General features: G+C 39.5%; 1 protein-coding gene across 3 annotated transcripts in view; it reads left to right on the plus strand.

Annotated features, from left to right (window-relative positions):
• FAM53B (family with sequence similarity 53 member B) overlaps positions 1-18,124 on the plus strand; it is a 170,355-nt gene that overhangs the window by 54,102 nt on the left and 98,129 nt on the right. For all 3 annotated transcript variants that reach the window (XM_042458472.1, XM_042458471.1, XM_042458470.1), the window contains exons 3-4: positions 474-680; positions 2,445-2,499. In XM_042458472.1, the coding sequence (XP_042314406.1) occupies positions 594-680; positions 2,445-2,499 (142 nt within the window). In that variant the 5' untranslated portion in view covers positions 474-593. The remainder of the gene's footprint in view (positions 1-473; positions 681-2,444; positions 2,500-18,124) is intronic.

Below are 18,124 nucleotides of genomic sequence, written 5' to 3' on the forward strand. Positions count from 1 at the left end.
TTGGCATCAGAGGATGACACTAGTAACCACCCTCTGAAGAAACTTGCCAAGAAAATCCCATGATGGGTTCTCCTCAGGATTGCCATAAGTTAGAAATGACTTAAAGGCATACAACGACAGCAAGAACATTAAGAATTCTCAACCAGAGAATTCCAGCGCTTCTCCAGACTACAAACCTTAGGATTCCATAGGATATTGCCTTGACAGTTAAAAGGGAATCATAGCATAGTGTGAAATGCCCTCTGTTCTCTATCCTGGACCTACACCATTTATGCAGGAAGAATAGCCTTGTCTCTTCTTCCCACCAGCGTATTTGACCACCTAATCACTGCATTGCACTCTTGGGGACTTGTAGAGGGAAGGGGAGGCAAGGTTCCCACAGTTGGTATGAGACCAAGGACAAACCTCCTGCAAAACCTGGATTTCATACCATGAGTTGCACTTACCTTCCCCCCCCCTCCTTTTTCTTTCAGAGTGAAGAGTTTGGAGCCAGATGGGAGTTGGTGCTGCTTTCTTCTTGGAAAATGTGCTGAATCAGAAACTGTGCCTAATATGGCTGATTGTGACCTTTACCTCTACTGGAATGGACCCCAATGTATGACTTTGTTACCATGGTGATGATCCTAACTACAACTCTGGAAAACAAAGGTGCTGATTCTCTGTCGTGCAGGACTGAGCTGGTAAGAGTTCATTTCACACCAGCAGCTTAGCTTTTGCTACAAGGCATTCGTACCTTACCATCTGCAGGGATGCTCTTTCATTTAGGGTAAAAGAAGTGGAACATCACTGATTGTCCTCCCCCTGGGTCTTATAGCTCAGATAATGGGTGAGCAAGAAGAATATACCTGTGCTGTATTGCCCATGCCTGGCAGCATTAAGCTTTAAAAAGTGTTGCTTTGCCTGAGAGCATGCATATGTGTGGGCCAGATGGGGCCTGTATTGATGTGCCAACATTATGTTAACACCTCTTGAGACGTTGTTTTAAATGAAACAGTTGATGTGTGAGCAATCCTTTTCCAGTAGCATTTAGACTTTGGCCACATTCAGATGTAGTGTGGTTTGATTTTACAAGTAAATACTGTGGGGAGCCTCGGATTGTATGCCTCCATCTTCCATCATCCCTTTCCTTCATGTTTAAGGAGTAGAAATGTGACACTTCTGTTAGTGATTTGTAAAAAAAAAAAAAAAAAAAAAACCAACCCACCACACTTTTTGTTTTATCTGAGAAATGGTAGACACAGTGGTTAGAACTAACTTAAAAAGAAACATGGTATCAAACCAGGATCAAGCTGTGCTTTTGAAGTTAATTAATTGCAGTTTGGAAAAAAAAAACCTGATAGTTTCCCATATTTGGGTAAAAATGGGAAACTATAGTTTGTTACAAATGGGTAATGGCAATTTATTAGTTATTTTCTGATGTGCAAAGGAGGAAGGAGGGGAAATGTATAATTTGGAGGCTTGCTGTAGCATTTTCTCAAAACAACAAACCACAATCTATGTATACCTGTCTGTGTGCCATACAATACTGTATATACTCATATATAAGTTGAGAAATTTTAGTCAGACAATGGGCCTCAAAAATTATTCATGGCACAATGTAAAAACTGCTCCCTAACTTTTATCAAAAATGGAATCATCACCTTCTCAGAATAGAGCGGTGAAAGGCAAGAACTTAATCCATCCTGGAAGGTCCTAAAAGAAGCACCAACCCCTCTACTCTCTCTGCTGTGGTGCCAGTTTGTCGTATTTATAGAAGTCTTTGTAGTTATACTAGATCTTGGTAAATATCTATGTGTCTATATCACCTGAAAAGAAAGAAGTAGTTTCAGAAGGGTGAAAGAATGGGGAAGTCTTTTAATAATAGTTTAATAGCTGTGATCAGGCAGCAGGCTTTGTTTGGAGGAACCTTTCACCTTGGAGACAGTTTTCAAACATTGTTCCCTCTGAGGAACGCCATACGGAAATAACACAATTTACCCAGCTGGAGGAACATATTATTGTCTTTGTGACATCAACTGCTGTCAGTGATGCCTATCTCCATCCCACACCTATTTATATGCCTAAAATCAACATACAGTACTCTGAAGTGATGTGCTTAACAAGTCTACAAGCCCTTAGAACTGATAGAAGCGTATGGAATGGCAGTTTTCATAGGTGGCAGCATAACTTGAGTACCAGTACAGGCCTGGGTAAGTTAGAGACGACCGTGAGAGTCTCTAGAGATGGGGAGTAAAAGCAAGGGAAGTATTATTATTATTATTATTATTATTATTATTACTACTACTACTACTATTATGTTTTATGTAGCTCTGAAGAGGCATTAAAACCTCAATTACAGTATCAAAAACTATACAAAGATGGCATTTGGCATGAAGGTATTATATCCCTGGATTTCAGCATAAGTCTTAAAAAATCAGTGAATATCCTTTCCTGTTCGTTTTCAGCACACACCAAAGAAGATGAGTCAAGGACCCACTCTCTTCTCTTGTGGAATTATGGGTGAGTAGAAGAAGCCTGTGCTCCTCATACTTGTTTTAATTGTCTAGCTGTAACTGCATATTAATGATGGTAGAGAGATGGTGGAGGGATTTTACAGCCAATTCTCAGTTTTGTTGCGAACACACCTTTTCTTCTTCATCAACTTCTCTCTCTCCCTCTCTGCAAGCTGAGAAATCCATTTCCTAATTTCTCAAGTATTTTTCTTTGAATCCCCTATAGTTGGCAGTTGATCTGCTTTATGTTAAACAATATGGCATTCAGCTGATGAGCTCTTTTTTTGTAAATTTCCAACTGGCTGCCCTATGTGTCAAACTCTTCTGACCTCAGTCTCATCTCAAGTATTGTAGAATCTAGTAAATCATCTGTAATCATTCCAGTCTAAACCAGATGTACTTAATTGGGGCAATTGACAAAGGAACAGATTCCATGCAAAGCAGTTCCGTATCTTGAAAAATCAGCTAAATGGCACATCTGGTACATCCTAACTTTACATTTAGTGATATTAGATAGCCTAGTTCCAGTTACTCACAGGTGTGGGATAAGTTTTGCCTGCCTGCCTTCCTTTTGTAATTCTTTGCTTCTACAAGTCATGCTACAAGTTTTGTGTTGCTGAATATTTCAGGACCTTATCATTAGCATCAGTATCAATCCCCCCCCCCCAATGAAAATGCTTTTGAATGTAATTTTACAGTAATCTCTAAGGTGAAATAGAATACTACTTCCTATTCTTTAAATGGAAAAAAAATCAGGGCAAGCATGGTTTCATTGTATTCCTGTACTGCTGTAAAAAAAAAGACATATTGTGCTGGCCTATAAGCTATCAGCTCTTTGAATATATATATATATATATATATATATATATATATATATGCGCGCTATTGAACTTTATGGAGTTCAAGGTGTGGCTGGTTGCTGAAGGGTTGGCAGTTTTGAATGATCTAGCACTGCATTGTATTCTCCAGTTTCTTATGTGTCTGGGCAGTGACCTCCAGACCCAATTAAAACATTAGGTAGGGTTTGAACCAGACTATTCTATAACAAAACTGGTACTTCACAAACAAAGATGCTGTTCCCACCATTCATAGACCTTGCCCTCATTAGTATTAATGGGGACTGAGCAATTGTATAGGTGGAAATATTTCTCAAGCTTCCAGATAGGGAAGTCTTCTTGGCATGGGGTTGGGGGTGGGGGAGTAATTCACATACACAGAGTGACAGAGAGAGCAAAAGTGCAAGTGTGCAATCTCTCTCTCTCTCTCTCTCTCTCTCTCTCACACACACACACATTTAAGTGTGTTTGCATCCTAAATGAAAGATTGAGGTTTTGGAGTCAAGATGTGGGAGAAATTATGTATGCTATTTACAGTCCCTGTAAAGAGTGAAACAAGAAGCAAACGATACTGATTCTGATGATGAAAGAATACAGTGGGTCCAAACTTGATAAGCTTGTTTATTACTAGCTTGCCATAAGAGCTGTACAGATATTGGTGCTACACTAATGCTGCTCTTTACTTGCTGAAGTATCCTGTTCGCAAGGCAGAGCTAGAAAGTAATGTGTTGCAAGTAATGGCATTACCTGTGACACATTACTTTTTTGAGGTAGGAAGGGCATAGCACCTTTCATTCCATCGTAAAAAAAGAAAGAAAGAAAGACCAGTGCCAGTTTTATTTTCCTCTCATGCTGAATAAAGTTTGCCCATTAGTTTTTCTCGGGGAAGTGCTAAAAATGCTGTAGTAGGGCATTATATGGGATTTTCCTATACTGTAATGTTTTCTTGTTTAGGTGGATTTTTCTCAAGAACCATTAACACAAAGAGTAACAAAAAGCAATTGGCAATGCAGCAAGTAGCATAATAAGTTACTTGCATGTGCTAATAATAATAAATTCCTTTGGGGAAGGGTATTGCAACGAGCCTTTCCAAGGAAACCTAATACAGGTTGAGTCTCCTTTATCTGAAATGCTTGGGACAGAAGTATTTTGGATTTTGTGTGTATGTGGAATATTTGCATATACATAATGAGATATCTTGGAGATGGGGACTGAATTCTGAACATGAAATTGATTTATGTTTCATAAACATCTTATACACATAGCTTGAAGGTAATTTTATACATAATATTTGTAATAATTGATGCATGAAACAAAGTTTGTGTACACTGAACCATCAGAAAACAAATGTGTCACTATCTCAGCCACCCATGTGGACAATTTTGGAGTACTTTTGGATTTTGGAATTCGGGATAAGAGATATTCAACTAGTTTTATTTGCTGACCTTGTGTGCAATTTACTTTATCATGCCCAGTCAAGAAGAGCAATTCTTTTTGACATTATTTTTGTCTTGCTTAATTATTTTAGGCATCTTTCCCATTTTCCCCCATGTTTTTATTGGGTCTTTCAACTGGTGCAGCTTAACCAGCCATGTTGTTGTAGAAACTTGCCCAGATAGGCAAATCCTTTCAAGATTTGGGTTTGGAGTAAGGCCAGTGCAAAGCCAAGAGGTATGGGGCATCTTTTGACTAGAGAGAGTACTGTATTTGTGTGTGACCTTGGCTTGTTTTCTTGTACCTTCAGTTGGGAGAGGCAGAGTGTCTTGAGAATTAATTATCTATTTAGTTTTTACTGGAAGCAGAACAAGTAGGAATTAATAAAGCTCATCTGTCCAGAGAGCAAAGATCTGAGGTCTTGAAAAAGATGTAGTGTAAGACTATTAGGAACATAGGAAAATAGGCTGCACTCTTAAGCGTTGCTGGCCAAGCTCCTTGTACACAAGGCACTGGAAAACTTCACTTGGCCTTGCCAGCCATACCATGTTGCCTCACGAAGGAGACTAGGCAGGCCAAATGCTTGGGACCGTATAACGAAATTCCTGTGTTTTTTTCCCACACACTGTGGATTTTCTGTGGGAAACCATGAGTATTAGTTCACATGCTTGCTTGTGAATTTAACAGATACTGTATAAATCAAAATGGAAAAGTGTTTCCAAACTGAAAAGTAGTCAGATACACTTACAAACTGTCATTTAATCATCTACTAATGCGCTTTGCTTTTTCCTCTGTGTATAGGTATTGTTAATTACTTCTAGGTTTTAAAACTGTAGCCACATTATTACTGTTCATTTACTTTTAGTTAGTACTGGAGTACTGTACTGTTATCAGCTTTCTGTGCGTCTGAGAAAATGGAGTTTCTCCTTTTGGTTTGCTGGCATTTAAATTCCTGTGTCATCTTAATACTAGCACTATCTGTTGAGCACGTGCCTTTAAAACATGGGATGGGTAGTCTTTGAGTTTGTTTGATCTACTTTTTTATTCAGACCACAAGATCCATCAGCCAGAACCAGATGCAAACATAGTGTACTTAGAATTAAAGAACAAGAATATACAGTCGGCCCTTCTTATACATGGATTTTTTATGCACGGATTCAAGCATACATGGTTTGAAAATGTTCAAAAAAAGTATAAATTTCAAATATCAAACTTTGATTTTCCATTTTTTATAAGGGACACCGTTTTGCTGTCTCATATTTAATGGGACTTTAGCATACACGGAATTTGTTATACACGAGGGATCTTGGAACCAAACCCCAGCGTATAACAAGCGTCCACTGTAGAATTAAACAACCGAGTATCTCTGAGCACACTGAGCCAGTACCAGAACTGAACTAAGCTCACTCTCCTTTTTGCATGAAAATCCAATCTTGTCCCTCAAACCTTATTTTAGGTGACTTACTTAGGTGGGGAGAATAATTTTGTTGCTCTGTAACAATTTGAAATAATAAACTTCTGCTGATCACGCAGGGGTCTAGCACTAGGTTCCACATCACCTTTTGGGATCTGATTTTCTTGATTTGAAACAAATGACAGAAATAAGACTACATATATATATATATATATATATATATATATATATATATATATATATAACAATAATGTATGCAGAAAATGTATATGGATATTTCAATGGACATCCATCACCACAGTGTGTTTCATCCATAGAGCTTGCTAAAGAAAAAGAAAAGTTATTAAAAGTTAGGGATGGAGAGATATCTCAACATTAGGCGGAACTTCCTGTCAGTAAGGGCTGTTTGACAGTGGAACAAAGTCCCCCAGAGTGTTGTGGAGTCTCCTTCCTTGGAGGTCTTCAAGCAGAGGCTGGATGGCCATCTGTCGGAGATGCTTTGATTGTGTTTTCCTGCATGGCAGTGGGTTGGACTGGATGGCCCTTGTGGTCTCTTCCAACTCTACGATTCTATGATTCTGTGATTCAATATCTTTCAAAACATAACTCTCTGTATATTTATGTAAAAGAGAGACCAAGCAATTTAGATGACTTTTGCTCCCTTGTAAGTGTGCATAAAATTGTAGCTTTAATCAGCTGATATTTAAGGTTGATACTTGAAAATGGCTTAAACAATGCTAATTTAAAAAGCATTAATTTTCATTAAATGTTTGGTAAGCACAGTAGCTTATGTCTTGGGGAGGAGTATAAATATCTGATTTTTTTTTAAAAAAACATTGTTTTCTTGTAATGATGGCAGTAATAAAAGAGAAGTGTGATATTTGCTTTGCTTCAAAAAGGATAGAAGATAAAAAACATATTTCTATAAATTCAGACTTGTGCAATAACAATTTTATATGCCTTGCATGAGTAGACCTTGAATTGTGCACAAATAAATTGTTCCTGTAATATAACAGAATTTTTCCTTTGCCCTCCTAGACAGCCAATATTACATTTCTCCAGTGAAAAAGACTACAAAAGAAGTGATAGGAGGATCAAAGAGAATAGCTGGTTTAACATTATGTTTAGGCAGTGTATTTTTTTGTTTGTTTTTCAGGTGTGTATTGCATCTGAAGAATGAAGTGAAGGAAATATGAAAAGCAAGGTAGTAGATAGTAAAGAGAAATATTAACTGAATCTCCCAGGCTATCCTTATCAAAAAAGGGAGTTTAAAACATACCAGTTCTAAAAACACATAGCAACAATCTGTTTGAAGCCATGTCTTCCAACAGCCAATCGCTGAAAGTCTTACGGAACAAAACAGATCTTTGCTTGCCAGTGGAATGACAACAGGGAGGGGACCAGTCTATTTTCCCAAGGCTGGGGAGCTGCCACCAAGAAGGTCTTCTCTCCTACTCCTGACGATGCTTATTAGAGTGGTAGGGTCAAAGGGAAGAGCCTTCTGGAACCCTAGGCAGATCTCAAAGATATAGCCATGTTAGTCTAGGGCAGTGCTTCTCAATTATTTTCTGTCATGCTCCCCCAGGAAGAAGAAAACATTTCGCGCCCCCCGCGCAACTGTAAATAGTATCATTTGTCTATAAAATTGTTATAAGTACACCTCTGCATAACAGAGCTTCACGCCCCCCTTTACGGAGCCTCGCGCCCCCCTGGGGACCCCGCCCCACTATTTGGTCTAGGGAATCAGTGTGCAAAGGTAGCACTTTTGAAACTAACTTCTTTCTTTCTGCAGTGGAGAATACAGATCTTCCGATAGTTTGAACCCAAGATCTAGAGATGTCATCCTTACTTTAAAGATGTTGGCTCATATTGGCGGGTTACAAACCGCCATTAAAGTACGGACTCAGTCCATACAAAATGGCAGCTCCCCTTCCACAAGGGGGCCGCCATGACGACGTCACGACCTCGCCGCCTCTACACGGGGCGGTGCGGACGTGACGTCGTCGGTCCGCACCAGGGCGCCTAGGGTGCCCTTTCCACGGACCAGGAAGGAGCTCCGTTTCAGAGCTCCTTCCTGGTTTGCAGCGGCGCTTTGCTTCGCTGGGCGCAGCGTTCAGACGGCTGCGCCCAGCGAAGCAATGGAGAAAGGGGCCAAGCGGCCCCTTTCTCTTTCTCCCCGCCACCGCGGGGTGTCCTTGGGGCTTCAAGCCCCAGGGACACCCCTTTTCAGGCTACGGGGAAGCAGCATTTTGCTGCTTCCCCGCAGCCTGAAAAGCGGTGGATTGGGGCCTTAGCGGCTGCCGTTCTATCAACTGAGGCCCCGATACACCAGGGAAAAGGGCGGGTGCAGCCTGCCCCAAATGGGCGGCCTATAACCCGCCAAAATCATCAAAAAAGGTGTAGAAAAACTAGACTTTACTGAACTTTCTAAACATGAGGATCTACTGCTTAAACTAGGCACTGACCTCTTTTACAAATACTTCTGCATTTTTGTCTGTGTTATTTAGGGGTTGGGTGCCAGACAGCAGAGGAATGAAATGTCTCAGGGTCTGCCCTCCAGAAGTGCCCATTGGTTGGTGCCAGTAATAGCATATGAAGGGCCACCATTCCTCAGAGAAAATATTTGAAAAAAGTCCTCAGATGTTGATTTCATAGAAAGGGAAATGCTTAGGACAGGAGAGATATTCAGTCAAGTTTTGGTGTTCTAATTTTTTTAAGTCAAAACCAACACTTTGGATCGGTCCCAGTACAACCAGTTTAGAACAGATGTAGAATTTCTGGTTCCCATTAGCTGTCTGGCATCTTCTGGGGATGCACTGGTTCTAAATTTCTTGTGCAAAGTAGCAGATTGGACAAGATAACCTAGAAAGCTTCTTCCAGCTCTGTGGTTCTGATAATCTTGCTAGCAATCAGTACCGTTTAACATTTTCTCAAGGAAGAGTCAAAGGTTAAAAAAAAAGGTTGCTCCCTATCTTTTGTTAATTTAAAACCCTTTTTAATTAGGAATTAGTCACTGAGAATTTGACTTCAACAACTTTGCCTCAGGGTCTGTGGCTGTGATTGTGTAAACATCTGATTTTGTATAAAATATGTGCTTATTATTTAAATTGAATGAGATTATATTGAGACATAACGCATAGTTTTCCTGGCATTACTTTCCCCAGCCTTTTTTCTTTTCTTTTTTTTTCCTTTTAAGAAGAATGCCTTTCTATGAAGTAATGGTTCTTGTGAATTTTATAAAAGAGAAAGAAAGTGATGGTGGATGCAGATGCATACATGATGATCTCATATCGGACCATCTTCATTTTATTGTGTTAGAAACGAAGAGCCTCATTTTTACAAGGGCTAAGTGACTAGCAATATATATCCATTAACTTAATGGATACCTTGTTGAAATAAGTACATTTTGCTGTGCTGTTCCTTCAAAAGACACTATTTTACTTCCTAATCAGAAGTATCCATTCTCATATATATGAAAGAAGCAGCCAGTGCTCCTATGCATAATTTACCTAAATCCAACCATATGAACTCAGTGGTACTTACTTCTGAGAAGGCATCGTAAACAATGGCTCCTTCAAGGCCTTGTCTGTATCAGATCCTTTATGTTCTCTTTTGCAAATATATGAGAATTGTGTTGCTTAGTGCAGTCCAGTAGCAACAGGACAAGGCTAGAGAGGAGTGACACTTATTTTGCTGCATTTCTATTTTTGCTCCAGTTGGTGATGTTTGGTTCTGTTTTGTTTCTCCTTGCCTACTCCCACAGTCCTTGCAGAAACATATATAAACCCAGCAGCAGACACTGGGAGGGCTTCTCAGTGCTCACAGTTGGAAGATATTATGCAGCTGTTTCATCTTTCTTCTCCTGTGCACATTGTCTGCAGTAAAGAAATAGATGGAAGAAACAGCAAACCAGAAAGGGAGGTTTATGAATAGGGGACATCATCATTTGAAACCTCCCCAAAATTCAGTGATTGAGGCAGGGTGATGGCATTATGAAAGCTTTTGTCTTGAACTGACAAGAGGCTGCATCTGCACTGCAGAAATAACGCATTGTAGACACCACTGTAACCGCCATGGCTCAGTGCTATGGAATTCTAAGGTTTGCAGTTCGTTGTGGCACTAGCACTCTCTGACAGAGAATCTAAATATCTCACAAGACTACAGATCCCAAAATTACATAGGATTGAGCCATGGTAGTTAACCTGGTGTCAAACTGCATTATTTCTGCAATGTAGATGCAGCCTTAGATTGTGGCAAGAAGTGCTTCCTTCAGTTTTTTGAATTGTGCTGCTTCACTCTTCTGAGGATCCTGGTGGTAGGGGAAAAAGCCTAAAGACAAGCGCATCTACACTGCAGAATTAATGCAGTTTGACATTGCTTTAACTGCCATGGTTCAATGCTGTATTATTCTGGAATTTGTTGTTTTGTGAAATTTTTAGCCTTCTCTGTCAGAGAGCTCTGGTGTCACAACAAACTACAAATCCCAGAATTCCATAGGATGGAGCCATGACAGCTAAAAGTGGTGTCAAACTGCCTTAACTCTGCATTGTGGCACCAACTGGTCTCCACAACCACCTCTGCCACTGCCATGTAAAACAACAATGTTGGAACCTTGTACAGTGCCCAAATCCTTTTGGGTAGCATGGCACTTGTGATGGACTGAGACCGTTTTCCTAACATGAAATAGTTTGTAGTGGTGGTAGGTGAAGAAGTCCACAGTTGGAGTCTACACCATCAAAATTCATATAAAAGTACTAAGAGAATAACAAAGAAGTTTGAAATCCTGGAACAGAGGATTTCATGCTTTTAAATCTGTCAACACTGTTTCTAATCCATATCTATGCTCCACCTCTTCCTGTTACAGAGTATCCACCCAAAACAGATTGTCCACCTAAAATGACTAATTGCTATGTGCGTATAACAGGAAATAATACTGAATAATGCTCTTAACTCCATCTGTGTTGGCTGCAGTTGGCTTTGTTTGTTAATTTAAGCATGGGAATTTTTTTTTAAAAGTATGTAATTCCAGGTTTTGCATTAGCAAAACCTCTGTGTCTGTTTATTTGAAGAATATACGCAATACAGGGCATTGAAGTTGTTGGCTGATAAAGGTGGCTTTGCGGTGAATTTCTTGTGGATATCCAGCAGGACCACAGATTGGGAAAGTTACATTTTAGGACTATAGCTTTTCTCGTCAGCATGGCCAATATGGGAACTCTCATCAAAAAAGTAACTTTTCCAAACTTTGACAGGACTGAACTTGGGGAAACCTGTTGGCTTTAGACAGAAGTAAACATGTATGTATATGTGATGGAGAAGCCACACCTTGGCTCCACCTTCATTAGTCTTTTCTCATCCTGTACTTTTATTTGGTATTTGCTCAAGTGGTGCCAAGTACAGGTTATTCAGTCTCCTCAGGGAATAACTGGGGAGGTCTGATGATCAGAGCAGATTTTCAGATGAGAAAGGGATTCCTTATAGAAAGAGCTGCCAGCTTCTAGGCTTGATCTTTTTCAGAGTTATTGCCTTTTGTTCCTCCTGCGAAGAGAGCTTTTTGACAGATTCTTTGTCCAGAGGTTATGCTTTCATTTTAGATACAGAAGTGATATTTTTTTATCATTCACCTGTGATTCACTTAAAAAAAAAATGGATGTTTTCTGTGTGATGACAACTCAAAAGTAAATGTTTGCTGGGACTTTGGGCTAAACTTTCTTGGCCGTGTTTGGGAAAGATCTTCACACACATAAAAAAGAATGGGAGGAAATATGGCCCGTACCCAGAAAGATTTTGGACTCCTTATTTTTAAAGCTAATTTTTAAAGTGAATATAGAAAAATCAGTGCTGGTGCTATTTGAATAACAGAGCAGTTTGGCAACCTAGCCTGTTCATGTATTGAAACAGAATGGGAGAGCCCAAGCTAATTTAATAGCAAACTTTTCTTTTAATGAAGGCTTGTTACATATACTTCAACATCTCTGCTTTCTGTAGTCTATGTGAAGAAGGATTCCAAGGACACAGTGATATTGCCAGTTCCTTCTGATTTCAGTGTTCCAAATATTTATTTCATAATTTATTAGTAGGATATAAGAAGAGCCATGTTGGAGCAGATGAAAGTCCTCTACATCCAACTCTCATTTCACATAGTGGCCAACCAGTTTCTTGTGAGAAGCTCACCAGTGGAGCTGCAGCCTCTGTCTCATGTTCCCAACAACCTGAATGCAGAGGCATAGTGCCTGTAATACTAGATATGAAAAACAGGCATTTTGATTAGTAGCCATGGATGGCCCTGATTGCTGTGAATTTACCCAATTCCCTTTTAAAGCCATCACTACATTTAGCAGCAGTAAATTCCACTGCTGAATTATATACTAAAAAAAAATTACTTCCTTTTGTTTGGCCTTTGTCTTCCTAAATTGTAGAGAAGTGAGAAGGGCTGTAATTTGTCCTAAACTGTCAGCCCCAGATTAAAAAAGAAAGTACAGTATAAGTGGGTCCTGCAACAAAATGTTGTAGTATGTACTCAGTATGTAACAAGAATGTGCCTAAAAGCCAGCCATGCCTTTCTTTTGGTTACTGTAAATGTAAACCGAATCTTTTTTGTCAGCATCTCAGATTACCATTTTTGGCTTTTTTGGAGGGCGGATTCCCCAATTTTGGTGCATTTTTAAAAATAATGTTCTCCTTTTGAGAACATTGGGGTTCCACTTGTGTGTAGTCATTTTTCCTCTCACTTTAATTTAGTTTCTGTCAGCATAGGAGCTTTGAATTATAAGGAGTAATGCAACTAAAATGTTAAATACAATGTTGGCTCGTTGTCTGACAAAACCCCCATATTTATCATCAACTTTTAAAAAACCTGACATTTTAATTTGGGGGGAAGCAGTTTTAGTATGGAAGATTAAAAGAACAAAGCTGGCCTTTGAGAAAGTATGAAACTGTCCATTTTGAAGAAAAGATCCCATTTGCATGAAGGGCACAGACTTCATTGTACTGTGCTTTTTTCTGGAGTAAAAGGTTTTGTACTCTAGTTCTTTATTTTTACTGAAAAACTCCTTATCCTTTTTTTTAGTGGAGCAAAAAAACAGAAGTACTGTTGTGGTTTCTAAGTCTTTGCTTTCAGCTAATTACACATCTGTTACACAGTGAGAAGCTATATATTTCATATAAACGGTGGGTTTCCTTATATTCTTTGCATGCTAAAACACCAAGTCAAATATTATGGAATTAATTAATTGCAGCTACTCCATTCATGAAATGCACAATAAAATATTTACTAAGAAAAATCTGAATGATGTCATCTGATCAGTTTTTATGCCCAAACCATAATTCATAATTATTTTGCGTAGCTCTGGCAAATTATTTAAATTATGTCACAGAAGAGTGCTGATGGAAGGATCTGAGCAGCAGGTTAATAATGCATGGTGTATCAAAAAGTATTATGGCTGCATATTTTTGTAATGATCTTTAAAGCCATATTACTTTTTAAAATTATATCATTTTTCTGTTCTAAACAGATGGCAGTTGATAAAATTTACTTTGTATCATCAGTCAGGGAAGTTTTAGTCTTGCTTATTGTTACAAATGTCAGTTTAAGTCCAAGTTCAATTCATGCTTAAAGTTATGGACTTCAGTGGGATTTTGATTAGTCTCTGTTAGTCATTGATTTTGGGTCTCCTCAAAGTATAGCTAAATATGGATTCAAGTCACAATACACAAATTTATGTGAGTCATGAAATATACATTTGGGAATAAAGGTGCAATTATTAAATGAAGATTAGTGGAACTCTAACTTGCTTTTGCAAGATTTTTGGAATTGACGTGAAAAATTAAATTCGTGGTGACAAATAGAAACATGACTTCCACCTTCAGATGTTGCTATGAAGCATCAGCCACCACATCTATCAACAGTGGCAATGTTTGGCTGTTTCCAATTCTCAGACTTTTCTGTGCTGCAAGCAAAAAGAAGAAGAAGAAGAAGAAGAAGAGAAACAGTGTTCACTTCAACAGGGCTTGTGGCAGTGGAGTAAGCACAAATATTAACACCCACACCCAAAACATGAGGCAAGCTCACCTGATTCTTTGCAGAGTTAGGCATGCCTAAGCACATTGAAATTGCTAGGTGGTTTAGATCCAGTGAACCTTGCAAAAGATTCGGCTTTTTGTTTAGAAGAGTAATTTGCATCTTTAGAATTGGCAGTGAGCCTCCTTGGCAATTCTGATAGCACTGGTTGAAAATATTATATTTGGGATTAAATGTCCATGCTTACTGGGGAATTCTATGCATTGTATTTCCAAGCAGAAAGATTCCTAGGTTCTGGCTGGAAGCCTCAGACCCAGAAAGTGATCCATACTTCTGATAGTAGTGCAAGCAGTTCCCATTCATTGTAGGGCAGGACACTTTATTGTCAGAACAGTTAACAAGCTTTCCTTGAGGCTGTAAGCACACATTTTGTCCTAGGAGCCTGCTGTTATTAGTTTTGGCTAGCACGTGCTCACTGCTCCTTGCTGCAATGACAAGTTGCAGAATCTTATGAAAGCAGGATGTTCATTTAAATCAAGATGATTAAATAATTACTTAAATGAGAAAAAAAGGGAGGGAAGGAAGGAAGGAAAGCTTTCATTTTGAAATCTGTACCAGGGATCCATATACTGTAACTGGTTGCTTTGACAATTAAAACTTAATTGGTTTGCAACTGAAGAAAGCCTTTACAAATCTGGAACATAACCTTTGGTAGTGTCCACATCAACTACAGAATGTTTATCTTTCTGAGCATATGTAAGTTAAGCTTACTAAGAATATTTATGTTCTCTAAACAAAGTATTGTGATTACTTGGCAAAACAGTGTTTTACATTAAGATGGAATCTGTATGTCTTTGCTGTCTGATTAAAAGAGTAATTTGTTACGTGCATTCAAGCAGTTTCTGACTTATGGCAAAGGCAAATCTATTGCAAATTTTCATGGCAAGATTTGTTCAGAGGGGGTTTGCCTTTTCTTTCCTCTGAGGCGGAGAGTGTGTGACTTGCCAAAGGTCATCCAGTGGGTTTCTGGAGTGGCAGTGGGTTGTCATAGTGCCACAGGGGATTTGAATCCTGGCGTCCAGAATCCTAGTCTAACACTACTACACCACGCTGGCTCTCAAGAAGGATCATCTATGCTCATAATTGGAAAGCTTCACATATTGTAGGGCTCAGGTTGTTGAATAACAAAAACCCAAGTCCAAGATCACCAATAAAGGTTCCATGGATCCTAGTGATACAAATGTATTTGGAACATGATGGGATGCTAGCCCAGATTGGAAATTTGATTAAAATCAATGAAATTATCACTTAAGTTGGAAGGTTTCTGTTTTAAAGAAGTAATGTAATTACATTTGGTGGTTTCACTTGATTGATTGGTCAGAATTTCAGCATTAATTCCAGAAATAAATATTAATAGGAGAGATAGAGCCAAAGGGCCAACAAATTTTACATTTCCATCTGGTTCTTTGCACAAGGCCTAGTTCGTTTGCAGAACTATCCTGCAAAACTGCTTCTTGCATTTTTTAGCTTCTGAGGTTGGTGAATTACAGTGGTTAGATCACGAGATCTAAACCACTTACTTTTGTTCATGACAGTTTAGTTAGTCCAAGCAAGTGGTGAGGGCAGCTTTGAAAGGTTTGGCCTTCTTTGCATCCATATAGTCTTTTTGTCGCTTATACCATATGTACTCTAAGGCTTTTTATCTTTCCCAGCAAACTCTCCCAAGATCAGAATAGGAGCAAGTGGTGTGGGGAGTGGGAGAATGGACCCGACAAAATAATTGATGGTATTTTTCAGCTTTAGTCTGGCAAGTCTTTTAATGAAGATGCTTTAACTTACATTTAAATGTATTGTATTGTGCTGAATTATGTTATTTATTATCTGAATTTTTCCTGAAATTGGAACTCAAGGTGGCTTACAGACACCTCACAAATTACAAATGGCAATTTAACATAAATTTAATGGCTTTCTCCTTTCTCAGATAAATATATTTGAATTAGATTTTTAAAAATCTCGTTAACAACTAATTGCATTAACCTCTTCCTACTAACTTTTATGCCTGTACACCATGCTTTTAGCCTGAATCTCACAATCATGTATAGAATGCTTTGGTTCTTGTGTCATTTATAATGCTTAACCTCATATGTCAAATGCTGAGATCCTGTAGAATTCTGGTGATGCAACTAATGTGAATGATGGAGGCAGTGGAAACATTTTAGTGGTTGCTCTACGCACTATGTCTGCATGTCAACTGGCCTTTAAGTTACAGTAAATAGAGAACTGCTTGCATGATGGATATTGCAAGCATGTAAGAGTATAGCTATATATTCTGGAGTTTTACTAGCATTATGTTGCAACAACATTTCAGCCAGATGTTTCCCCCCTCCAAATCCTTTTCTGGATAGGAAAACTGCCTTTAATTCCATTTGCTTAATAGATTGTCCTGAATCAGGAGTTGTGTAACTGTAGACTTTTAACATTTTTCATTTACCTTTTCATTTTAAAGCTGATAATGTTTTCAAAATTAGCTGCTATGCAATCCTTTAAAAAAAAACCTTTAAAACAAGCAAATGCTTGTTCTCAAGCAAGGACATGAGGAGGCAAGAAACAGACAAAGGATTTAAGCAGTGGTAAAAAGACCTAAATGCTCTAAGGGCACCAGATCATGTCTGATCATGGAAGGTAAGCAGGCTTGGCTCTGGTTAGTACTTGGATGGTAGGCTGTCACTGAATACCAGATACTCTGTCTAGCCTATATTTCAGAGGAAGGAACTGTCAAAATCACATCTTGAGTGTTCCTTCCTTAAGAAAACACACACATCCAAAAAGGTGCAATCCAGGGAGTTCAGTGGTCTTCAGACTGAGAATAAGGGATATAGTTGGAGAGGAAGGATTCATCAGGGCTGAGCAGTAGAAATAATTAATAAATTAAATTTAAGTGTGGGAGCACAGCAGCGTATCTGAGGAAGGAAAGACTTTAGAAACCTAACACAATCTAGAACCACATGGTCAAGAAGCTCCAGGAACTGTACAAAAGTTGGGGATGGTTTTAGTCAGAGCATCAGGGACTGCCTGAAGGAAGAGGCCCCTCCCTCCTTAACTGTCATCTCGGCCTCAGAGGCGAGCGATTCAGGGACGACCCCCGCAACATCAGGGACCTTGCCTGACGGAAGCGGCCCTCCCTCCTAACTGTCATCTCGGCCTCAGAGTGAGCGACTCAGGCAGCCCAGCAACATCAGGGATGCCTGAAGGAAGAGGCCCCTCCCTTCTCACTGTCATCTCCAGCCTCAGAGGAGCGATCAGGCAGACCCAGCAACATCAGGACTGCCTGAAGAAGAGCCCCTCCCTCCTAACTGTCATCTCGGCCTTGAGATGGAGCGTCAGGCAGACCCAGCAACATCAGGGACTGCCTGAAGGAGAGGCCCTCCCTCCTTTAACTGTTCATCTCGGCCTCAGAGGGAGCGATCAGGCCAGGACCCAGCAACATCAGGGACTGACCTGAGGAAGAGGCCCCCTCCCTCCTCAACTGTCCTCTGGCCTGAGGACTCGATCAGGCAGACCAGAACATCAGGGACTGCCTGAAGGAAGAGGCCCTCTCCCTCCTCAACGTCATCTCGGCCTCAGAGGGAGCCATCAGGCAGACCCAGCAACATCAGGGACTGCCTGAAGGAAGAGGCCCCTCCCTCCTTAACTGTCATCTCGGCCTCAGAGGGAGCGATCAGGCAGATCCAGCAACATCAGGGACTGCCTGAAGGACGAGACTTCTCCCTCGTTTAACTGTCACATTGTATTTTGTATTGTATTGCAATTTTTTACTGTACACCACTATGATCATCGCGGAATAGCGGTCTATAAATAAAATGTATTATTATTATTATTATTATTATTATTATTATTATTATTATTATTATTATTATTATTATTATTA

This window comes from Sceloporus undulatus, chromosome 3, assembly GCF_019175285.1.
Source record: "Sceloporus undulatus isolate JIND9_A2432 ecotype Alabama chromosome 3, SceUnd_v1.1, whole genome shotgun sequence".
Taxonomy (NCBI): Eukaryota; Metazoa; Chordata; class Lepidosauria; order Squamata; family Phrynosomatidae; genus Sceloporus; species Sceloporus undulatus.